This window comes from Carlito syrichta, unplaced genomic scaffold, assembly GCF_000164805.1.
Source record: "Carlito syrichta isolate Samal-C Ts95f unplaced genomic scaffold, Tarsius_syrichta-2.0.1 Scaffold148222, whole genome shotgun sequence".
In the NCBI taxonomy this organism is placed as follows: Eukaryota; Metazoa; Chordata; class Mammalia; order Primates; family Tarsiidae; genus Carlito; species Carlito syrichta.
Genome location: NW_007092318.1, coordinates 81,428 through 107,965, shown reverse-complemented (window position 1 = coordinate 107,965; position 26,538 = coordinate 81,428). Strand labels below are relative to the sequence as shown.

Here is a 26,538-nt window from a genome sequence, read left to right as displayed (position 1 = left end):
CAGTATTTGCCAACTCCAGGTCTGACAAAGGCTTAACATCTTGGATCTACAAGGAACTCAAACGTGCTGAAAAGAAGAAAACAAACAACCCATTATAAAGTGGGCAAAAGATATGAACAGACACTTCTCAAAGGAAGACATCCAAGCAGCCAACAGACACATGAAGAAATGTTCAACCTCACTAATCATCAAGGAGATGCAAATCAAAACCACACTGAGATACCACCTAACCCCAGTTAGAATGGCAATTATCAATAACTCAAAACATAACAGTTGCTGGAGAGGGTGTGGTGAAAAGGGAACACTTCTACACTGTTGGTGGGAGTGCAAACTAGTGCAACCTCTGTGGAAAGCAGTGTGGTGATTCCTAAAAGCTCTAAATATCGACCTCCCATATGACCCCACAATCCCCCTACTGGGAATATACCCTGAAGAACTCAAATCACTTTATAAAAACGATACCTGCACACGTATATTTATCGCAGCATTGTTCACAATAGCAAGAACCTGGAACCTACCATGCTGTCCATCAAAAGAGGATTGGATTAAAAAAATGTGGTACATATACATGATGGAATACTATGCAGCCATAAAAAAGAACAAAATCATGAATTTTGCAGCAACCTGGATGGAACTAGAGTCTATAATACTGAGTGACCTCTCACAGAAACAAAAATATGAGTATCACATGTTCTCACTCATATAGTGGACCCTGAACATTTATCGTAATACTATAAGAAAAGAATTGACAATGGTGGGAAACTATGGGGGGAGAAGGAGGGGAAGGGAGGTGGGATTAACGGTAGCCAATATCTGTCTGGGGATGGGGAGACACCCCTTATCAACAAGGGTACCTGAACGAAGCATATTTGTATACCTAACCCTTAACTGTACCCCACAATATTAACATAAAAATATTGATTAAAAAAAAAGAAAAAGTAACCAAGTAATACCAATGAACTTTTACTCTATAAGTACTGTTGGGTATGGATGATTCACAGTATCATTCTCAGAAAATTATGAGTAAATATGAATCAATGTATACTAGAGGGGAAAGCAAGCAACATAATACAAACTAAAATTGATAGGGATAAAGTTTAACAATAATTTATAATGGAAAAGAATAGCAACTAAAAACTATAGGTAAACAAAAAATCCTGATGATGCATCAGTGTAGCATTCCTTCTGAAAACCATGGAAATATGAATAATCTACATTTGTGCTCGTGCAGTAAGAAAATGACTACATTGTCAGGGTTGCATGGATACAAGGCTAATTGCAAAAGTACTAAATTAGAATACTCAACAAATGCTACTAATGCATCATTTTATGACTATTCACTTGTAACCCTTTAAAATCATTTAGTAGATTACTAGTAAGCAATATTGAGTCATAAGTGAAAATAGCAGACTGTGAAATTATGTTAATTGCCCACAAGAATCAGTTAAAAACTGCCATTTCTGGGTGAGACCTCAACCACCAGGGACCTTTGCCAAAAATGACCCAAACTGAGAATCACTGCCCAATGGGAAACAATTTTCATACCCCAGACTGTTTTCATGTAGGGTCTTGCCAGTGCTACTATGAAGTCCCCTAGAAATAATAAAGTAAACCATAGGAATCAGAGAATTTATACAAAATTAATACAATAATGTTTACAATGGATCTCTAACATATCTGCATGCACCTTGATGAGGAGAAACATTATGTCACACATTACTATGGCTGTCTTCTGGGTAAATAAAGTAAAAATGGAAAGGGATTGGTTGTTATAAACAAATGTAAGCTCAGAAGTAGTTTCCTTGCCACTAAAATTAACTGCCCTCTTATTTTAATCACTTTTATCCTGAAAAAAATGCAGCTAAATCAGGCAGCTGTTAGACAAACCAATCTTTAAAACTGTAGATAAATTTAATTACGAATGTTCATATGTTGATAATATAGCAGATTCTCCATCCTTGTGATAATAATAGCTCTGTTTTCCCTAATAAGTGGTAAAATTCTTATGAGCAGAAATGGCTTTATTCATCAAAAGATGCAAATTTTGGAGTCATACTGCTTGAACTCATTTACCAACTCTGTTACTTTTTAGCTGTGTTAGGTAAACTCTATGTTTCAGTTACTTTCAATTAATTCTGCAAAATAAAAATAATCATGATAATGCCAACCTCATAAAATCATTTGAATGATTCAATGAGATAATGTATATACGTTCTTAGCAAAGGAGCTTTATAAGCAAGCAGTAAATGTTAGCAATTAGCAGTAGTAGCATTGGGATTATAAATTATAGGCATACAAGGGGGAACACAAAAAAATCTGAAATTTATTTATAAAAAATAACCTTTAGCAATGACCACCCTCATTAGTCAGCAGCAATCAATATCAAGGCAAGATCATTAACCAGCAAAAAGACTACCACTAGCTGAAGGCTCAGATGATCCTTGGCATTTATTTAGTAATAAAGTATGTTTAAATTAAGGTATGTACATTGTTTTTAAACATAATGCTAGTGCATATTTAATAGACTAGAGTGTAGTATAAGAATATAAGAATAACTTTATGTGAACTTGAAAACCAAAGTATCTGTGTAACTTGCTTTATTGTAATACTTACTTTATTGTGGTGATCTGGAACTGAAACTGTATTATCTCTCAGTTATCCCTGTAGTAGTCTTTGTACATTCCACCCTATTTAGACTGGGCCTTATCCATGGTTGCCACTACTAAAATTGTTAAGTTTCTGCTAAATTATGCTATTTTTTGAGCTGCAGTACAGTGTGCTGATTAAGAGTCAAACTGCCAACATTCAAATCCCAGCTCTACCACATAACTACCTACTTAATACATGTACCTCAGCTTCCTTCTCTGTGACATGAGGATAGCACTAGCAAATGAGCTTTCTTATGGAGTTGTTATGAGGATTAAATAAGTTAATGTTTGTAATAAGGATAGTGTGTTTCATAATGTTTATTTACTTGTTAAATTAAAAAAAATAAAAATGTCTTTTAACAGCTCCCCACCCCCTCTTCCCTCTATCAAAAAACGAAAAAAACCCCAAAATACCTCACAAATTGACCAGAACGGCTAAAAGCACTTATGAGAAATAAAACAACAACTAAATGTTTATAGTTATATCCTAAAAAGTGAAGACAAGCCATACAAATGTTGAAATGTCATGAAAGAAATTATCCAGATTTTTAAACACCTACTCAAAGTCTGTTTTTAATAAACTATGTAACATCACTTTTGCATTCAGTTTACGAAAGTATACATGCATGCTGCCTAGATCCATAATCAAATTTTACTTATTCTGGTATTTCAGCGTGTAGATTTAAAATAAATGATTATTTTGTATATGGGTTAATTTAGCAGCTTTAATATGAGAGCAAGTTGTTATGTGCATATCACAGTAAGAAAAAATAAGTCCTATAAGATCTACAGATTAGATTCAGAACAATTCAATCATTCTTTGTCTGACTAAAGACTTTTCTTACTACATTTGAATTTCACACACATATATGTTTACACATGCACAGACACGCATACACACATTGCTGTCTGTCTTTTCTTCATATATACTCAGGTCAGTTAAAGCCTTGGTAGCTAAAACTTCTACATTTCTAGACAGAATCAGTGAGCAGGTAAAATAAAGCTATGTTCTTTTGAAAAATACAACATATTTGACTGATGGGCATATTGGGACCTCTCTAAAAAGATGGCAGAGAAGGAGGTAAGCAAAAACTACCTGGCACTGAAGTTCTGAGCAGGAGTGAAAGAGGTGGGGTGAGAGCTGTGAGGGAGCTAGTCCTGTTGCATTGCTGGCCCTGTGGGGCTGCAAGATGGAAAAGGTGCTGTGTACAGGTTGAAGATACTGAGAAAGGCACTGAAGTTCCTGTCACATTCACTCACTGACTTGTTCATTCACTTATTCTTCACATTTTCATTGAGAACTTACAAGGTACTAAATTCATATTAGGTGCCAAAATACAGTGAACAAAATGGAGAAACTGCAGGTGTTCACCATGGACATAGATATACCTGTCCTGGCATGTACAGCAAAGAAAGACACTAAGCACATAAATAAATGTGCAATTAAAAATAACAACAAAGGTTTTAAAGAAAAAGTACTGAATGATAAGAGAATATAACAGGAGAACTGACTTAGATCAGAGGATAGTGGTCAGGGAAGGACTCTCAGTTATTTCAGGTTTAAATAGGAGTTAATGGAGGGAAGAAGGGGTAAAAGCATCCTCAGTAGAGGGAATAGTTGAAAAGGAGAAAGGTAGAAAAAAGCTGGCAAATGATTAGATAGCTACAGCATAGTGAATGATTTCCTTCAAAATAAGGTTAAGAAAAATATATAAGCTGGAATACCAGATATGCAGAATTAATAAAAAAATGTATATTTTACAATCTCACAAACTTCTAAATCTTCATTATTATATAAACATTTCTGCTAAAACTGCTAAGAGAAATGAGTCAAAACTGAAGCCAAACATTTGCCTTATTTTGTATATTTTTATTGGCCTGCTTTCCAAAACAGACCAATGGGGATTATAATCTAGGATTGCTTATAAGGAACACTTCTCACACACACACACACACACACACACACACACACACACACACACACACACACACCCATTTTGTTTGTTGTTTAAGGGGATTTAATGCTGATATTATCTTGCTATTAAATTCATATGAAATTTTCTCTAAATCTGAATTCAAAGTCTTTAGACTCCATGGAGCTAATACTACAGCAGAAATAGCCATGAAAATCAATACTCAACCTTCACAGTCCTCTTCTACTTAAGTCCTATTCAATTTGGAATGGCCATGTGATGCAAAGGAGTAGTTGGTAAAAAATGAAGACTAGTGGTCGTCATCAAGGTGATTAGATGACATACTGATACTGATCTTGTATTTTCATGAAAATTCTGCATAAGCAAAAATCCTTTTATTTTAAACTAAGTGTGTATAAACAGATTTAAAAAAACAAAAATTCTTGTGAAATATAAAAAGCTATTATTTAAATGTACGTTGTTTTGTCTTCAAGGTCCAAACATTTTTAAGTACAGTATTCTGTAGTCCCATCAATAGAGGATGCTAAGTAACTACTTGTGTTTTATCACAGCAGCCAGCTCTGTATGCTTTCCCTATCTTAAAAAGAAACCAGTAACATAAAGCTAGAGAAAATTTAGGTAGAAATCAATCCAGGCACTGAAAATATTATTAACATCAACATATGATTGCACATGTTTTTTCAAGTTGAACTTTTCCAAAATGCACCTATTTATTCACTAAAGCACAAATTCTTCTGTATATGAAATGTCTACCATGTATGAAACAATAGGGTCAAGTGTGGAAGGATCCTTGGAGTAGGTGATTTGGATTTTAGTCCTGACAACAGCACTTAAATTTATTTGCAACACAGCTTTGTGCAAATCATTTAACCTTTCTGAGTTTGAGTTTTTTCATTGGCAAATAGGGTTCTTCTGAGGTTTAAAAGACAATACAAATGTGGAAACTCCCTTGATGACTGTGAAAGTACTAAATAAGTGCAACGTGAAATTCACAAGGGAATTAAGAGTCTCATGAAAAACCCACCAGTGAAAGTTCTCTCTTTTTGGACACTGGTTATAGACATCCAACACGTACTTGGGAGTTAATAATTATTTGGCTTCTTCTAAACCCGAGAACAAAGGCAGAAAGTACATAGTCTTCTACTCTGGAATTGATGGATCCATGTTACAAGAAAGGATCTCCCCCAAGGTCAACAATATTCCTTACTCTGTGTTGTCCCTCTGTCAAAAATTAGTTGGAATAGATGCCATGTATTTGGGAAATATGTTACAGATTCAGGACACACAATAAAAGTAGGAGGCAAACGTGGAGTCTCTGATTTCTTTCTTAGAATAAATTTCTAGAAGTGAAGTTACTAGACTAGGTTCTTGATATACACAACTAAATAATGCCCTTCAGAAGGTGGTAACAATTTATACTCCTTGACAATACTCCCAATATTCCTGATTACCAGTTTGACTCACCTTTTCCTGTCTTCCCTAATTTAATAACTTAAAATCCACAGGACATCTATTTTTCCTTCCCCACACAGTATACACCTGTCCAGATGTGTGTGACAGAATGGAACTGGCTGAGTATCTAAATGTGCCTTCAATGGCTCACCACTTCTCTCAGGATCAATCTAAACTCTTTAATAGTTTATATGCTCTAAGTTGAAGTGGTCTCTTCCCTCTCCGGCTTCATCTTTCATTACCAACTTCCCTCTTGAATAGGCCAGCTGTCCCTCATCTTCAAGCCTTTGTTCAGGCTATTACTTGTGACTGAAATACCAGATTCTAGAGGAAGCTCAGTGTTCATACAGCTTTTCTGACTAGTGGTAATAACAAAAGCGGCTCCTTTACAGCTAAGAGTATTGATTTCAGATTGACTCCAAGTGTCTGTAGAAAAAATAATAATTTTTCAGTCATTTAATGGAGCAGGTTTTGATATGGGCACTAGTCTCTTGGAGAGGAAGAGGTTTGGGAGTATATAACTAGGAACAGTGAAGAATAGAGAATGAGGAACCTAGGACTGCTAATGACACTTCAATCCAAATAAAAATATTTTTCTGCACTCTAGTTTTATTAGAGAGATATAAAATAAGCATATAATTTAAGAGTTACTCAGAGAAACAACCCAAGTATAAGTTATATCTTTCATACCTTATATACCTAGATGGTACACCTCCTACAGCAGGAGCATATTAAATTTTTTTGATATTTTCAGTATTAAATACAGTTGTTCAAATTACTTAACAACTTGTAGTTCATGTTTTTCAAGGGCTCCTAATAAGAAGATATAGTTCTGATTTGCATGGTACCTGCATAATCAAGGTTTGTATACCTAACCCTGAATTGTACCCCACATCTTTTTAATAAAAAAATAAGCAAAAACTAAAAATAGCTACAGTTCTACAGGCACAAGAAATTCCCTTTAACCAAAATAGCTTAAAATGAGTGAATTTTGTGAATCAAATGTTCTTACTAAGAAGATTCTCAGCCTCCAGGGTCACTGTCTTAGTTTCTCATCATCCATTTGGGCCTGGACTTAATGGCCCTAATTTTGACCTCTCAAATGATGTTCTACACTAGAGAGATCCAACAGACCAATCTGATTATGCAAATTCTAAGATCAAAATTCTTCAACAGCTCTTTATTACTGCAGGAAAGAGCCTAAGTACTTCACTATAAAATCCCTAGTCTAACCCCTGCTTATATCTCTAGGCCCATCTACAACGCCTTCCTCACATGATTTCTCTCAGTTGTCAATAAGCCAGCAATTCTGAGCCACATGAAGTCCCTGGAACATACCATATTCTCACACATTTGTGGTGTACCTGCATATATGCCTTCCCACTTAAAATGCTGCTACTCATCTTTTACTCTTCAAATGCTCCCCACTCTGAAGACTTTTATCATTTCCTCTGAAGGCTAAGGCCTTCTTTCTCCTCCTATACTTTCTATATCCACTAATTACAACAGTTAAATTGTACTGGGACTCTCAGCATGTCTTTCCCCCCATATAACGGTGTGCCATGTCTTCCTATATTTACCTATAGCACGGCACACCATACCTAGCACACAGTAGATGCTCATTTTTAAATGTAATCACAAATATATTAAAATTATATCTTTAATGTTGAATTTTAAAACTATTCATTTACTATATATTATCATACCAGTGATTAATCAGCTATTAATTATTGTTCTCCACCAATTTTGTGCATAGTAAGTTATCTCATTAAAAATCCAACTTGCTACACATATGAACTCATTGAACACATGAAGTGAAAAATAAAACAATAACCCATCATTTTTTTAAAGGCATAAACTTTAAAGTTAGACTCCATTGTTAAAATCTGGCAATATGATAAAAATAATCTAGAATTTACCCCAAAGAGTTATTTGCCAGTCTCCCCATAAGAGCTGTGTCAAAGAGTCTTTGAAAGTTTACTTACATGGTATAGTGTGGTCTCTGGCACAGGAGTACCCATGATGTCTTGTCTCAATGCATCCATTTGTAAACTAGGTAGCAATGAATAGTGAGTTGGACTATTACTCTTATCACCCTTCTTTTTTGACTTCTTCCCTGTGTCTTTTTTGCTGTTTCTCTGAAACATGTATTCTTCTTGAGCAATTTTTTCATTGCTCATATATCGAAGTAGAGAGTTTTCTACACAAAAAGAGATAAATATACTAATATAAATATGCAAATATCCCAAATTTGCCATTCTTTCTCAATTGTGCTATCAGATGTCATTCAGAACTTTAACTTGATTAATTTATAACATATGTAGTAATATTTAGCACATCTTAACTATTAGGAATCATAGAAAAATTAAAAATTGACAGCCTATAAATTATTTCAAGTTTTATCTCTGGACCAACTATATTAGAATCATCTGTGGAGCTTGAATCAGAAGTTTTGGGTGTGTAGTTCATGAAATTTTAGCAAGCTCCCTCAGGAGGATTCTGCTAAAGCCTGATAACAAACACTGGCCTGTAGCATGCTAGGTAGCATGAGTGGAAAAGTTAAAGTCTTCATTATGAACCAAGGGTCAGGAAACTTAGTTGAGGAAATCTATGCTTAAATTGATAGCCAGCACTCAGTACTTCATATGGCTTTCCCTCCTCCCCAAGATGTCACTATACAATAAAGTCTGAAAAGAGTGACTCAGAGATAGCATATGATAAGCATTTCTCTTATTTTTTCTTGGTTTATTCTATAAAACAAACGAGATTAGAAATTGAAGCTTGGAAAATGGAATGAATACATAGATGCGAAGAAATGTGTCAATGTTCCTATGCTCACTCCATAAAACAAGTGTTAAGAAGACTAATAAAACAGATATTCATGCTTGCTTGTTGATGTGGTCTGTGGATCTGTGCGGTATTGAAATAAAATCTGTACACTGACTAGAAATAACAGGCAAACAGTTCAAACATATGAAGGAAGCTTAGTGAGCTTAGGCTCTATGAATAGTTTTGTTTTGTTTTTCATCTATAATCTTGAAGCTTTCTATATGACTCACTGGGCACACCATACCCACATTTGGTCAAATCCTGTTTATTAGTGAAACTTTCAGTTGCTCTCTTTACTGCTCATCTCAATAGCAGGATAAATGAATATAAAGACTTACTTTTGGTAGATACTTCAAGAGTAGCCCACCCCCACATAAAAAGATAACCCTGAACAACAAACAGAACAGAAAAAAAGCAAAGAATCTTTTTTCCATTTCTAAATGGTTGTCCTTAGAGTCAATGGCCCAGTTTACATCCACTTTTACCCAAGTGCTTCAATGCTCATTTTGAAGCTATTTCAATACAAAAGTAGTGAGGTTGCATGGCGGACCAATGGGGACTGATGACAAACTGTTCCTATTCACTGAACTTAATTTTTTATGCAGTTTCACACTTCTGACTTTGTTTTCCAATATTCACCTTCAAATAACAATCAGATATTCACTTTTCACATTGTACTTATCTATCCTGAATCCCTTAGAAGTCATTCAGGGAAGATAGCTATTTAATAAGTCTAGATAGTCAAACATCGGTCTGGTTTGGTTTTTGCTGTACAGTAAAGTCAATGATAGAATACGTTTTCCACTGAAGCCATAACAATCTACTTAAAGAACATTTAAATTTGCTTATTGTTCAAAAAACTCAGCCTACACTGAAATTCTAGAACACTTACCTCTTCTACTATCTCTCTTCATCTTATTTGGATCTTCATAGTCCCCCACCCAATTATATTCCACTGGCATAGATATAGGTCGAAGCTTGCCTAAACACAGAGAACAAAGTTCACATCACATTGTTTTTCTTCCCCATGTCTGCTCAAACTTACACTGAGTTTTAGCTAAAGTATACAAAACACACTCACTTATGCAACATTATGGTTGGCATCTGTGTAGATGGAGAAAATGTGTGTTTTGAGCCAGAAGGTGAAACTGCCTGTGGCAATTGGCCAGGTGATAATGCAAACTGAAGGCACTTTTTATAAATAATAAAGAATAGCCTAGGTTAGCTCTCTTAGCAGCCCCAGACTTTAAAAGTATGGTCCTTTACAAAGAGGATAATTATTCAAGTAACTTACTTCATTTTCTTTCTTTCTTTCTTTTTTTTTTTTTTGAGTTGGAGTCTCACTCTGTCGCCCAGACTGGAGTGCAGTGGCCGCTTCCGGCCACCGCAACCTAGACCTGCTGGGCTCCGGCGATTCTTTCACCTCAGCCTTCTGAGTAGCCGGAATTACAGGCATGCGCTACCACACCCAGCTGATTTTTTGATTTATTGTAGAGATGAGGTCTCGCTGCCCAGGCGGGTCTCGAACCCGCGGGCTCAGGCAATCCACTCACCTCAGCCTCCCAAAGGCACGGGATTACAGGCTGAGCCACCGAGCCCGGCTACTTACTTCATTTTCAATAACTGGATATCTATCTTATTTTCTAATGCCCAAGTATCTATATCTTGATAACCAACCTCCAAGGTGTTAGCCCCATGTGTTTAAACCTAACTACTAGGACATGAACACATTGTTTTATGTTGAAACACCACAAGGCTAACTTCTTATTTTTATGCTTTCTAACTCTTATCACCATATGTTTTGGATACTACTATGCCTCAGCAATAAGGCTAGATTCTCTTTCATGGTCTATAGCTCGATCTACCCTTAAGCATCTCTTTTGCTACAGTGAGCATGTGTAGTTTACAGATCAAAGTAATCACTATTTTGGCCTGTCCCATCTCCTCCTGAGTCTGTAGTCTTACTAAATAGCATTTCACATTAGCAAGAAGAACTCATGGCAAAGACTTCAAGACTAACTTTTTGGTGAGTCTTCAGTGTATCATTTTTGTTCAACTTGAAGTTTCTGGAGCATAAACAGTCAAAGAAAATCATTCAGAAGTTTTAAAAGGATACCTAGCACAATGCCTGGCATGAGATAGCTGTTTAATACATTTCTAATGAATGCAAAGCAGAGACTCACACAAGAATGGATCATAAAAGTAATGATGTTATTATGATCATGATAACAGTATAAACATTTATATATCATTTACCATATACCAAATACTATCTAGAGTTTTATAAGCATTAAATTGTTTATCCTAATAATTATGAGAAATATACTGTCATTATCTTCATTTTACCAGATGAGGAAACGAAGACAGGTTTTGTAACTTGCCCAAGGATACACAGCTGGTAAGTGCACAGTACCAGCATTCAAGCCCAGGCACTCCAACATCACTTCTAACGTAATTCTTGGTGACTTTCAATATTCACCCTCTGATATTCTGGCCTCTCAGTTTCCTGAGGTTCTCTCCTATACCCATTCCTGTGGTCATATGCAAGGCTTGTCATCTGCAAGGCTGCAATTCCTCAAACTATTCCACTTTCCATCTTGTCATCTGCAAGGCTGCAATTCCTCAAACTATTCCACTTTCCAACTACTACCTTCTGTATTCTAGCATACTCCTTATGGTGCTCTAAGTCCAATTATGTTTTTTTTCCTTTTATCTATATATCTTACCACTTTTCAGCATCTTGGTCACCTTCTATTCCCACAATTTCCTGTATTTAAAATTATATTAGGAGACATTAAATTTTGTTCTTAAGGAAAATGTATCTACCTTATGACCTTTTATTATGTAAACTGATGCAGTTTATTTAGTATGTTTTGCTAAGCTCTTTTAAATTCTGAGGATGAACTAGCATGATAAATATATTAATGAGCCAAAAATGTTGTTTTTATTTAATGGCTTCCTTTCAAGGTGTGAACAACATAAAAACCGTCACCTAAGATCCCCCAAATTCTCCAGGAGTAAATCTTTGGTCATTTACAGAGGGAATTTGGATGAGATGACCCAGGTTAATATATTCTGCCCATCAATGGTGGGGAAAGGGTTTGAGGAAAGGTCTCCTTTTGTCATGTCTACTTGACTCCTTTGCAGAATCAGTCCTTCAGATTTTCAATGTTACGAATAAAATATTTTCAAAATATCTAAGACTTATTTATTTAGAGCCAGGTTTTAAAAATAAACTTCATTTCAGTATGGAAACTGAAACCAAAGCAGTTAACAGATCTAGCACTATTTCTACTAAGAAAATCTTCTGAAAAGTGAAAAATCCAATAAATAAGCAGTTAATTGTTTTACTTGCTCTATATGTTATATATATGAAGCTAGTTTGATACTTTTCAAAGAACTGATTGATTGTTTGGAGTCAAATATATGTGCACAAATACAACAGAAAAACATGTTTACAAACAGAAGATGAAATACATAATTGTGTTCATTGTATGTTGGGTCATCTCTGAGATTCTAATAGAGCCAAATCATTGAAGCATATAATTAGCCCTTGATATGTCTGATTGGTCCATCAACCAAAGAAACCATTTTGTTGAAGATTTTAACAATGATTTTTCCAGAGGTAATTTTTTTAAGAGTTATACTGTATATTACTAATATAAAATTGAAAGAAAACATATTGAATTAGGAAAAAACTGAGATAAAAAGCCTTAATTGAAATTTACTTTTGGAGAACATCAGGGTTTTGCTTTGCTTTTATTAGTTGTAAAACTATAAATTTGGCAATGCAAATAAAAATAAGTATTTTTAAAAGTAAAGTATTATTGATTTAGGTATGACAAATAATGTTGCTTATTAAGTATTGATTTTTAAATATATTTTTATTGTGCAAAAATATTTAAACAGACTTTAAAAAACAGTTAAACTAATAATATGTGGTAAATTTCTTATATAGACAGTAGCTCTTGGCAGACTGAAAAATAGACCACGGCTTAAATTATTTCTGATTCCATATACACAGATCATAGATTGCATTTTGGAAATATATTTGCTACTACATGTATGTAGCTGCCTTTTAAGTTCACAAGAAAGCAAAGTTCAAATGGAAAAAGAACTTATGGTTTGATGCTGTAGTGCTGTTGGTAAAAAGCAAAACACCAAAGCTAAGTATACTATAAGCATTATAGGTAGACTCAAATCAAATATACACTAATATTAATACATGCAAACTATTTTTATGTTCATATGACTTTTTAAGGCTTTAATACAAAATGACTGATTTAATAAAATCAAATACATTTGATTCATTCCTATGTAAACAAACATAAATTAATCATAGAATCACTGAAAAATAATCTGAAAAATTTTAAGACATGTCATGTTAGTTTTTGAAGTGGTGAAGTTAAGGATACTAATTTATGATGGAAATTAATAATAACAGTCAAGAATATCAAGAAAACAAGGATTAGAACCCACTTAAATAATTTTACTGACAACTTCACTTAGTTATCTTTTATTCCTCTAAGCATGAAGCACTTATTAATTGTAGAATTCATTTGGCATTCTATAAGACGTGTCATATCCCTGTGCTAGTGCTTCATAGTATAACCATTATTTTGTTATTCGGCTTTTCTTATTTGTTGCACATCTCGATCTTTCTAAGTGGCAACTCCACAGAGGCAGGAATTGTGCACTGTTTCCTACTATTCTAATACATGTGGTGAAGATGAAAGATAAATATTTTTGGATTTTGTTTGAATTTTATTCTGAAATTGATGGCAAGTAGATTTGCAAAAATTTGTTAGCTACATCCAGCTACAATTAAACAAATGGAACACAAAATATAATTTAAAGAGTACAGACAATAATGAATTGCTTTATACTGCCTATCTAAATTACTATGTTAACACAAAATTGTCATGTTTTAATAGACAGTAGTGTGCAGAACTGCTTGAAAATAAACTAATTTTTACTTTAGATAATAAAAGCATTTTGGATGATAATACAAATGCTACTATTCCCTTTGGCAGAATTCACTGCTCACTATTCTGGGCTCCCTTAGCTTCTTCCTGGTGCCTTTAGTATATATGATGATTATTATACTATATTGTATCGGTGTGTACATAGGTTTTTCTACTTTTTGGCAGCAACTGGTCTTTGCATATCTTTATTATGACTTCCTAGCAATGACTGATACAGAGTAGGTAGCTACTGATTAAATTTTTGTGCTTGAGTGAAAGGATGCTAGACATTAGGTAGATCCCAAATTACTGGTTGCTCATTGGATCCTATTCCCTCTGACCTACTCAAGGGCATCCCTTAGAGCAGTCCTCTCTTCTTTCTCCTGCAACTTCAACTTTTCCCTTTCTACTCAATCATTCCCATTAGCACATAAACATGCTTTAATATCTCCAACCTTTTTCTTTAAAGTAATTCTCCTTACCCCGCAAACTCCTACTCAGCTACCACCTTATTTCTCTGTTTGCCTTTATAGAAAAACCCCCAGAAAGCTTAAATTCCTCTCCTCTTCTCTCAAACCTTCTCCTATTATCCTCTGGCCCCTACTACTTTACCAAAACTTCTATTGTCAAGGTCACTAAACCCAATAGACAAGTCTCAGAGTCCTTGACTTTCCTGATATATCTTCAGCATTAGCATAAAGGATTACCTCCTCTTTTTTGAAATACTTTCTTCACCGGGCACCCAGAACTCTGTCCTCCTCCAGTTTTCCTCTCCTTATCTCTTTATAAATTTACCTGTATTTTTTAGAACTAAGCAAAAATGTCATTTCCTTAGGGTCACTCTCTTTGAACTCTTATTCTATGTCAGGTTTCTGTGTATATTCTCATTTTCTCTCAGAGTTCTTCATAAACATGCCAATTATAGTAAAATAAGCATTTATAGACTTAGTTGCTTGAATTGTCACCAAGCAATGTCACTGGTTTTTATTTTCAGAGTTTCTTCCCCCACTCTTCCTTCCAATTTTTCATTCTCCTCCTTTTTTTCTCCCTTCCTTCCTTCTAAGGTAGTATGACACCCTGAAAAAGTCTGTTCATTTTTCTAACAAATTGAGCCTTACAGAATTGTTTGGTAATCAAGTTAGAACTAGAAGTTTTGCCTCCTGATTTCTTATCTAGAAACATTCCCATATTAAGATGTCTGTTGAAACACCACTGAATTGCTGCTTTTTTCAATTGTATCACTTTTTAAAACTCTCTCAAAGCATGCTAAAGTCACTAAGTTTCAGGGTAATAACAGCACCTGAGAAGCAATCGTCTCTCTTACAGTTGCCAAAGGTTTAAAAAAAACTGCAAAGTAATTTCTCCAAAAATCTGATATACCTTTTAATGCTCACAAAAAAGATTTCTCCAGAGTCTGAGAAAAAGTATACACATATATACATCTGTTCTTAATATTTTGGCCAATATTTTGATGAAAATGAGTATAGTAAGCATAATTAAGCTATATGATTGCCACATACACCCATCAAGCACCCCACATACCAGACAGAAAAATTACTTTCAGATGGTTGACTGCATTTCTAGGAAAACATCCTGAGGTTATTTAAGGTAGAGAATCACACATTTAAAGAGGAAGTAAAACTGAATCAAATGGAAAGTTAGTAATTTTTAAAAGATAGCTATAACATATCTGGATCCAATAAAATAATTAAGAATGAACACTTTGATCTTTAGAAGCATACCTTAAAAAATTTAATTTCTGGATAAAAGATCTTGAAAAATATTGGCTTGTAAGCATCTCAACGTGATGATTATTTAAGTACTGGCATTAATAACTTATAAATAGTACAAATCAATTATAAACTGAATTAACTTAAAATCCTTTCAGGTTCAATGGAAAACAAAACAAATTAAAATTTCATTTCCAAGAATAAGCTACATTTTGTAAAAGTGATATGTACTTTAAATGGGGGATACCATAAAAGACTTGTTGAAGGAGAAAATACTTAATAGCATAAAAAAAATATGGCACATTTAACCCTTGGATCCTAGGCAAAGTATATTTTGAACCAGATTATTTTTTGTAAACATTCTACCAAGAGAAGAAACAAGCTCTTCTTAGTTGAAATGTTGCAACTGTACCTGGAGACAATTCCTTTACATTAGAGGGGTACGGTAAGAATGAGGAAGGATTTAAATGGTTTATATATTGTTCAAGTGGCAAAAGAGTCCTGGCTCTTCTTCTGAATGCTCTGGTGGGTATAAAATAAGCTAAAATATCTAGCTCTTTGCTTCACTCAGCATTAATATAGATGTGAACAAGAAGATGACACAGGCATGCTAATATATAGTTAAAAGAATGCAGTTCTCAAAAAAACCTACCAATTAAAGACATCTGTTTTAAAACAATTTTAGTAAAGCAGAGCGTCTAGCAAATCCTATCAGCATATGGAAGATAGCCATTCTTTCTCATGAAAAGTAAAAAAAAAATTAACAATTAAGATAATCAATTGAAGATTGTTTTTTGAAAATAAATGACATCTTGTAATAACTTTACAAATCCTTTCACTGTTTTTTCTTTTTGAGACCATATTTGCTAGCGAAGCTAGCAAGAAAGGTAGAGATAAAAAAACTTAAGACACACCAGTTAATTTCTTATGATGTGAAAAATAATCAGTGTTGGAGTCAATCCATGAATAGAGACTTTCAAGTTCCTATCCCAGTGCTCTTTTCACTATATCAAGTTGCCTTAGTGATGAATCATTCAAGAACTTTTCATTACATAAAAATCCAATTAATTTTTCTTCAAATATATTTAATGATATGTATGACTACTGTTTTTTTAAGTGTCCTCCCAGCCAGTTTGCAACTCTTGCAAAATATTAAGGCTATGTGAAAAACTAATGGAGGTTTAGAGCATAAACTGTGGATGCAACTTTTTGATTGTAGTCCAATGACTTAACAATTAAAAATAAATTGGTTTAATATGATGTGCTGTTGCTTATATAAGCAATGCTAGGTTGTCATATGTACATTTTAAATGGTTGTATATTTTTCTAATTATTTGCTCTATCTCCAGTCATTAAAGTAATCAGTGTATTATTTTTGGTCATCTCTTTCTTGAACAACATTGAATATTACACTTGGCATTTTCTATCCACAGGGATTATTTCTTACATGATTTCTGGCAATTTGAAAAAATCATTTTGCAGTGATAGCAGTAATTCCATAAGTTGTTTGTAGTATAGTAACTCATGTGCTGATCTTTCTGGTTAGGTTGTATTACTTTAGTTTGGACCATTATCACAAACAGGATTTACTCTAGAAAACAGTGTATATGGGGTTTTTCTGCAAGACAAAAGTTAAGAATGAAGATTACATTCAATAGGCTAACTGCTGGGCAGACTTCAACTTTAAGAATAGAAGTTTTTCCAAATGCTTATCTGTAAGTCAGCTGTTTGTAACGTAAGACACAAATAAATTTGATTATTGGTATTTGGGTCTTTAAGGGTAGATGCAAAAGTCTATTGCAATATTTTCCAAAACGTATTCCATCAAATATTAGTTCTGTTGGGAAGTTAATAAGTTATGTGACCAAAATAAATAAATAAATAAAAGTGTCAATGTACAAATACATTTGGAAAACAGTTAATTTATCCCAATTCAACAATACTTTCAAAGCTGTTAGTATGCTAATGTGCACTTATTAATCTCTAAGGGAGGGCCAAATATAAAAACTTCCTCATTTTATTTAATCACATGACCTCTTTTTTACAGACTCTCTTTCAGAACTAGTGTTCTGAAGAACAAAATGCTGGATTACTTAAACCATATTGTGATTTGAAAGCTAATATGAACAGCTCTACTTAAATTTTACCTAGCTGTCATTCATTACATTTTTCCCATGGGGAAAATACATTCTGATGTCAACTAGTGATAAATGTGTTGCCTTCTGCTTTAGGAAATGTCACGGTTAGATTTTCTATTGTAGGGCAGGGTGGGTTAGACGTTCACTACCTGACAGTATTTATTACTATGCTAAGTGGGAATAAATGTAGGTATATCTTTCCAGGGCAATAGCTTCTCAGGTTCTTTTACTTTTAAAAAATAAGGCAATTGGCTTTATGTCACACAAGGTCTCCGGCTTTGATTTTCTAGTATTTACTTCTATATTCAATATATTCATAAATTGTTCATAAGTTAGCCAGGGTTTCTCAACAATGACACTCTTGACATTTCAGGCCAGATCATTCTTTCTTGTAGGTGCTATCCTGAGCACTACAGCACGTTTGGTAGCATCCTTGGCCTCTATACATGAGACGCCAGTAGCAATCTCCCCCCACGAATGTGACAACCGAAACTGTCCTCCTCAGAAATTGTCAAATGTCCCCTGGGGGTCAATACTGACCCCAGATGAGAATCAGTGAGTTGGATTGTTTCTATTCCTGGCTTTCCCATTCTGTTTATAAGGGGACACGATTTCACTTAGTTCATAACTTTCTAAAAAATTTGTATTTTAGATTCAGGGGGCAAATATACATTTTTGTTACCTGGACATATTGTGTAGTGGTGGGGATTGCGTCTCAGGTGGCACATTCCCCAGGTAGAGAACATTGTGCCCTGTAGGTTCATTTGAAGTTTCTTTTTTCCTCTCATAGTTGCATCAGCTTTGTTAATCTGGTTTGCTAACCTTTCTATTTTATCCAAATTTTAATACCCTGGAACTTTATTAAATGTTTTTTCCCCTTGATCTTACTGTTTTATCCATCACTTAGTAGCTTGAATTCTTTCACAGTAATCTTTTCTTCCTAGGTATCATTTCTTTAGGACTCTCCAACTATTTTAATTATTTTACATATTATTTTTCCCTTCCATTTTATAAGCAACTAACCTAAAACATAAAAAAACATATGTGGGGGTTGAATTGTTTCAGATGTCTGATGCTGAGAAGTTGTGACTAGGTCCCCCGGCACAGCATATGAACTGATGATTTTTATACTGAAGCTTAAGACGAGTTGGATAAGGGCAGTTTTCAGTGTTATTAACTATTTGAATGCTCTTTCTTCTACTTTGGTTTGAAAAACAAAACTAAATGAATTACTTACCAAACTAAGTAATTCATATTACTTTTAACTGCTATAATGCAATGGCCAGTTATTAGCTTGGTAGAGGGACCAAACATGTGGGAATATTTCAAGCTCTTTTGCCCTTTACTAAGTCCCTCCACAGGAGACAAGAAAGTGATAATTTGATTCATCAGCACTTGATAATCTTTAGAATGTTTTTATTTATAAGCAGCAAAAATTTATTATACCATCTGGGCACCATTTCTTGAGTACTTTCAATGAGGCAAGAACTGTGCTAAGTACTTGGCATGAGTTATCTCATTTAATTTTCATAAAACAGTATGAGTATATTCCTATTCTAGTTTACAGGTAAGGAAACAAAAGAATACGGAGGTTAAGTTTCAATTAAGCTCAAGGTCAACTAGCTATTAAAGGTCAAACTGTGATACTAAATTCAAGTCTACCTGACTTCACAACTCATACTCTTCTATTTCTATCAGTAAAATTGTACAAATTAAGAAACAGTGCCTTCCCTACATGATTACTCTGATTTTTACATTAGGAACAGACTATTTTCTATTTCTATGACAAAACATTTCGGAATGGCTTATCCATCAATTACATGGCCCTTTATGACCATTAGTTTGATGTTCAAAATTATTTTGTAAAGGCAACCAACATGTAGTTTTATGACAGTTATTAAATGAATCTAAATAAAAATTCCTGTGAGTATAGTGCACATTTCATATTTCTGCATTTTTTGATTCGCTAATTTCTATTTCTATGGTTAGTTCTTCTCCAAATGGTATATTTCACTCGAACACAGAAATTTCCTGTGAGTAGAACCTTATTTTCTTTTCTCACTAGAGTAGCTGATGAGTGACAGGTAAAGTCTTACCTGATAAGAAAAATTATTTACATTTAAAAATCACAGAAAAGAAAGCAGGCTTGTATTCAGCAATAAAATAAGTACAAATGCATAGTATGTATTTGATCCTTTAAGAAATGTTTGAAATAATGTTATTAATTATAATTTAACTGCACAAAAGATTGAATGAATTTGTAAAACAAGGAGAACTTTAATGCTGAAATATGATAAAAGACACTGGAATCTACAGACGCTATCCTTACTTCAAATTGATAAAATTCAGTTTATGATGTCATTGTCCATCATAATGCTGTAAATCATTCAAGCCATTTGCTACTAATATGAATAAAAGGGGCATGGAATTTGATTTTCTCTTGTCCCAACTAATCAAGTAGAAACTGTTCAGGTTTAATGTTATAGAAATTAATTTTTCTTAATACATATATGCAAATAATATTTATGAGGAGCATTTCTAAAATATGAACTCTGCATTCATTCATATGCTTTTTGTTAGGTCCTGGATTTTCAATAAATCAGAAAAGGCCAGGATTCCTATATTCAAACCAATATTATTCTGTGATTTTATTGTAAAAGTATGTTATTTTCCTATTCTAATAAAATATGACCATTCGTGGCCACAAAGGGACTCAGCCAGCTCTGTCTATCTTTTAGCAGGTTTCTATGCATAGAAATGTGCTATGATGGAACAGCAAGGACAAGGAGTCCATGAACAGCAAAAAGGAAAAGTAGATAGTAAATATTACCATTTTGAAAAGTTACCAAGCCACTGATCTCATCAAATTTGAACTTCTGCCTTTGAAGTCAGAGCAACAAGACCAAGTAGTTAAAGTGATTTAATGTTATTTTCCTCCATTTCTATTTTCACATTAAAGTTTCTATGTAATAATGATAATAATAAAAACAAATATCTAATACATAGGGCACTAGGGCAATTTACAATGTCTATTCATTAAATTTTCATAAAGACCGATATTATCACCTCCATGTATAAAATGAGAAAACTGAGGCCTAGAGTAGCATCCACAAGGTCACACTGGACTAATGAGATGGCAGACAAGATTACCAAGTATGGCTGATGCTACAGTCAATGCTAGTAACTACTAACCTAGGTTGCTTCTCTACTGGTATCTGTGTTTCCAGAAATTACTCATTTATTTTTTTAAAAGTAAAACCTAGTTTATGCTCTCTGATTTAAAAAGAGCATAATACATAGTTGCTTATTTAACACCCCAATTTAGCAGTCTTTTTCAAAGGTTTGTTAGGGCCATGTTTATTAAATGCAAGCTCATTATAGTGTCAGTAAGTACAAAACAACATACATATGAAAATATAAAATCAGATCCAGTTCTGCTTGCCTGAAATCAACCTCTTGAATTTGGAGAAGAAATTTAATTTTTGGAAATTATTTTCCTACAGTTTGGTTATTTTCATCACATTTAACTATCTAATACCACTGGTAGCATCAACAAATATCCATGAGTACTTAATCCCAGCTCTACCACTTACTAGTTGAGTAAATTATTTACTCTCTCTATATTTTAGAATATATATTAATTTTATTGGTATATACCTCATAGGGTTGTTGTGAGGATTAAAACTGTTAATGCCTTTTAAATGCTTAGAACACTGCTTGTCTTACCTGAAAAAGCTCAACAGGGATTACAGTAAGACCTATTTAGCATTGTTAGTGGGTTCTTGGAAGCTGGAACTTTAAGTGAAACTAAGTATAACAAAACCATTTTTTGTTGAAGAAATTGACTTTGAGGACCTAATGTATATCATTTTGTTTAAAGTTGAAGTTTCCAAGAACACCTATATGATGTTAAATGAAGACTTATTGTATTTATTTTCTAGAAGGACCCATCTACTTTCTATCTGCATTGTACTGGCTTAATTGCTTAGGGTGAATAACTATGTTTTTTTTTTTTTTAACTCATTTTTAACAATTAGAGGGCTCATGATGCAAAACAAGAAATTTTGCTAAACGCATATTTAAAAACCCACAAACAAGATTTTCAAATACTTTTCTTTACATTTGTGTTTCTTTGTCACTATTTACTAAGAGGTTACCTATTTTTCTCTTATATATATAAATGTACTAAGAGAATACAGCAAGTATATACACATTAAACCAAAAGCACATACAAAGAAAGAACTGTGTCATATCTCTCTTTTAACTCTAAAAATCCTACCTAGAATCTTATTATCTTTACTCAAAACTCTCTTTGAATAAACAGATAATCTGGGAAATAGGAGAGTAGTTGTGGCTAAATTCACATGCTCTGGGTTTTTGTGACTAAGAACAAAATTGACACTCTAAAAGACTTATACATTGCACTTTAATGCATCACACAAGTGCTAAGAGGTTAAATTAACATTATTTCCAGAAAGATAGCAAATATGTACTTTTTTGTACTTCAGTTTCTTTGCAATATATTTCAGCAGGATCATGTATTTTCATTATCATGACTTTCAAACACAAGAGAATGTTGTCACACTTAGGGACACAATTTTATAGAGTTGTCATTCATTATTACTTATTAAGATTTGAAGTAAATAAAAAATCTAACATTGACCCCAAGATATTTGATAAGCAAGAAAAAAAAAAAACAAAAAAAAACCAAACCCAAATCTAGTATAAGGAAAGAAAGAAAAAGATCAGGTATAACTAAATGAAATAGAGATTCAAAAAACACTACAAAAGATCAACACAAAGTAAAGTTGGTTTCAAATGGTTCTCAAAACAAACTATAAGCTAGACTAAGTAAAGAAAAGAGATTGTCCAAATACATAACATGAGAAATAAAAAAGGAGATATTACAATTGGTACCACCTAAAAATAAAAGTTGTAAGAGACTATTATGAACAATGGTATGTGAACAAATTGGAAAATCTGCAGAAAAAGGATAAACTTCTGGGCACATATAACTTAACAAGATTTAACCAAGACGAAATTTAAAAAGCCTGAACAAACCAGTATCTAGTAAAAAGATTGAGTCAGTAATAAAAATTCTCCAAAAATGTAAAAGCCCAGGATCAGATGGTTTTACTCCTAAACTCTATCTAACTTTAAAAAATAATTTATACCAATTTTTCTCAAACTAGTGCAAAAAATTAAAGAGGAGGGAATTCTTCCAGACTCATTCTTTGAAGTCAGCATTATTCAAGGACACAAGAAGAGAAAGTTACAGGTCAATATCCCTGTGAACATGGGTGCAAAAATCCTCACCATAACACTAGCAAACCATATTCAACAGTATATGAAAAAGATTATATAATATGATCAAGTGAGATTTATCCCCAGAGATGCAAGGATGTTTCAACATATGCAAAGCAATAAAGGTGATACGTCAACAGAATGAAGGACAAAAACCATATTAAATCTTCATAGACACACGCATTTGATAAAATTCAGTATCCCTTCATGATAATAAAAAAAAAACTCTCAACATATTAGGTATAAAGGAATATACTTCAACAAAATCAGGGCCATATACAATAACCTGCAATAATCATTACACTGAATGTGAAAAGTTGAAAGCTTTTCCTCTGATAAATGGAATAAGACAAGGATGTCTACTTTCATCACTCCTATTCAACATATTACAGAAATTCCTAGCAAGAGCGATTAGGAAAGAGAAAGAAATAAAGGGCATTCAAACAGAAAAAGAGGGAATCACATTGTTTCTGTTTACAGACAACATGATCTTATATAAAGAAAAACCTATTACAGAAACAAAGAACAGAGTACCATATGTTCTCACTCATAAGCGGACCTTGAACAATTATCATAATACTATAAGAAAGGGATTGGCAGTAAGGAGTGGGGTGGGATTGGCAGTTGAGGGAAACTGCCAGGGGAGGGAGGCAGTTTCAATTCAGGGTTAGGTATACAAATATTCATTATGCAGGCACCTCATCAACAAGGGTACCTGCATAAGGAACATTTGTATACCTAACCCTGAATTGTACGCCACATCTTTAAAATATAAATAAATAAATAACCCAAAGGCTCCACCAAGAAACTCTTAGAACTGATTAACAATTTCAGTAAAGTAGGAGGATATAAAATCAACACTGAAAAATCAGTAGTGTATTTAACCAAGGAGGTGAAAGATCTCTTCAATGAAAACTACAAAACAGTGATGAAATATATGAAAGAGAACATAACAAATTGGAAAACAGCCTATGATAACAAATTGGAAGTATTAATATTGTCAAATTGACTATACTACACAAAGCAACCTACAGGTTCAATGCAATCTCTACGAAAATACCAATGGCATTCTTTACAAAAATAGAAAAAACAATTCTAAAATCTGTATAGAACCACAAAAGACTTTGAATGTGAAAGCAATTTTAAACAAAAAGAACAAAGCTGGTGGCATCACACTAACTGATTTCAAATTATACTACAAAGCTATAATAGCCCAAACAGCATGACACTGGTATAAAAACAGACACACAGACCAACAGAATAGAGGATCCAGCAATAAATGTAAATATTTACAGCCATCTGATTTTCGACAAAGTTGCCAAGAACTTGATTTTCGACAAAGTTGCCAAGAACATATGATGGACAAAGGACAACCTCTTCAATAAACAGGGCTGAGAAAATTGGAAATCCATATGCAGAAGAACAGAACTGGGACCTTATCTCTCACCATAAGCAAAAATCAACTCAAAATGGATTAAAGACTTAAATATAAGATCTAGAACTATAAAATTATGAGAAGAAAACATAGAGGAAATGCTTCAAGACATTGGTCTAGGCAAAGATATTATACCTAAGATTTCGGAAGCACAGGCAACAAAAGAAAAAGAAACAGACAAGTAAGATTAAATAAAACTAAAAAGCTTATATACAGCAAAGGAAACAATTAACAGAGTAAAGAGACAACCTTTTGAATGGGATAAAATATTTGCAAACTACTCATTTGATAAGGAATTAATATTCAGAATATATAAATAATTCAGCTAAACAGCAAAAAAAAAACCATTAAAAAATGGACAAATGATCTGAATAGACATTTCTCAAAAGAAAAAATACAAATTGCCAATGCTTAAATTAATATAACTAATCATCAGGGGAATGTGAATTAAAAGCACAATAAGATATCATCTCACTCCAGTCAGAATGGTTATTACAAAAAAGACAAATTAAATGCTGGTGATGATGCAGAGAGAAAGGAGTTCTTATACACTGTTGATGGTAATATAAATTGGTACTGTCATTATGGAAAACAGTATGAAGGTTCTTCAAAAAACTAAAAACAGAACTATCATATAATCCAGCATTCACACTACTGTGAATATATCCAAAAGAAATGAAATCAGTATTTTGAAGAGATAACTGTACCCCCCTGTGTATTGCAGCACTATTCACAATAACTAAGATATGAAATCAACCTATGTATCCATCAACAGATCAATAGATAAAGAAAATGTGCTTATATATACACAATGGAATATTATTCAGCTAAAAAAATGAAATTCTGTCATTTGCTGCAACATGGATGAATCTGGAGGACATTCATAAGTGTCAGGCACAGAAAGATAAACACTGCATGTTCTCACTCATACGTGGGAGCTAAAAAAGTTGAGCTCATAGAGAGTAGAACTGTGGTTACTAAAGATTGGATCGAGAAAGGGGAGGAGTCAGAGGGGGATTTGGGAGAGACTGGTTAATGAATACAAAATTACAGCTAGATGAGAGAGGAATAAGTTCTAGTGTTCTACAGCACTATAGGCTGACTATAATTAACAGTAATTTACCATATAATTTCCAATAGCTAGAAGAGAAAATTTCGAGTGTTCCCAACACAAAGAAATAGTAAATGCTTAAGGTGATGTATGCTAATTATCCCAATTTGATCGTATTACACTGCATACATATATCAAAATAGCACTCTGTATCCTATAAGTATGTGCAATTAATATTTGTCAGTTTACAAAAGCTTAACATAAAATCATACTGAATGAAAAAAACTTTGCTTATTTCATTCTCCCTCTTTTGAGTATGATTATACATCTTTTCTCCTAAGTCATTTACAAAAAGATATCAAGTATCTATAGGATATCTAAATTTTCTAATTTTTAAACAGTGTTCTACTTTATTGGGGGAGATCTGTGGAATATGATGGCACTAGGTGCATTAAACTGTAGTCTGAAGGAACTAACAATTTATAGCCATTCAAGTAAGAACCTAGTAAACACCTTTTTAAACAAAGTCATTAGTAATCAATCAATGACTTCATTTAGTGACTATACTTTGACCTTAAATGAAACACTTATTATCTACTTCAACATAAGTATAAAGTAGCCAGAAAATTCTGTGACATGAAAAAGGAAGGGTTCATATACGTTACTGCCTATCTAATAATAGGCAGTAAATAAGTACTTGTAGAATGAATGAATAAGAATAAAAATTCCAAATTATCTCAAGGGGCAAGGGCAAGGATAACAAATACTACAGGTTTACAATATAATAGAAAATAAAAGCAAAGGTTCAAATACCCTCAATATATGACAGCTTAAATAAGTGCCAAAATTATTATTTTTATTCTAATAACAAAAAAGAACATATATATATATAACTCAAAGTAATATGATTTCTATTCTTTAGAATCACTTTGGGCAAAATTTTCATTCATACTTATTATCCGAGAGCTATAAGGAAATAAGACATGTATATGAAGGTATGTGATGACTGCTTTTTTGGGAACCAAAGGAGGCAGACATATGGCCATGATGAAC

The 26,538-nt window shown here is 33.4% G+C and overlaps 1 protein-coding gene across 4 annotated transcripts in view; it reads right to left on the bottom strand.

Annotated features, from left to right (window-relative positions):
• LOC103251897 (connector enhancer of kinase suppressor of ras 2) overlaps positions 1–26,538 on the bottom strand; it is a 145,670-nt gene that overhangs the window by 74,636 nt on the left and 44,496 nt on the right. For 2 of the 4 annotated variants that reach the window (XM_021708796.1, XM_021708799.1), the window contains 2 exons: positions 9,756–9,845; positions 8,020–8,234 (listed from right to left, as the gene is read on the bottom strand). In XM_021708796.1, coding sequence (XP_021564471.1) covers positions 8,020–8,234; positions 9,756–9,845 — 305 coding nt within the window. The remainder of the gene's footprint in view (positions 1–8,019; positions 8,235–9,755; positions 9,846–26,538) is intronic. The other 2 variants (XM_021708797.1, XM_021708800.1) reach the window with 1 other exon arrangement.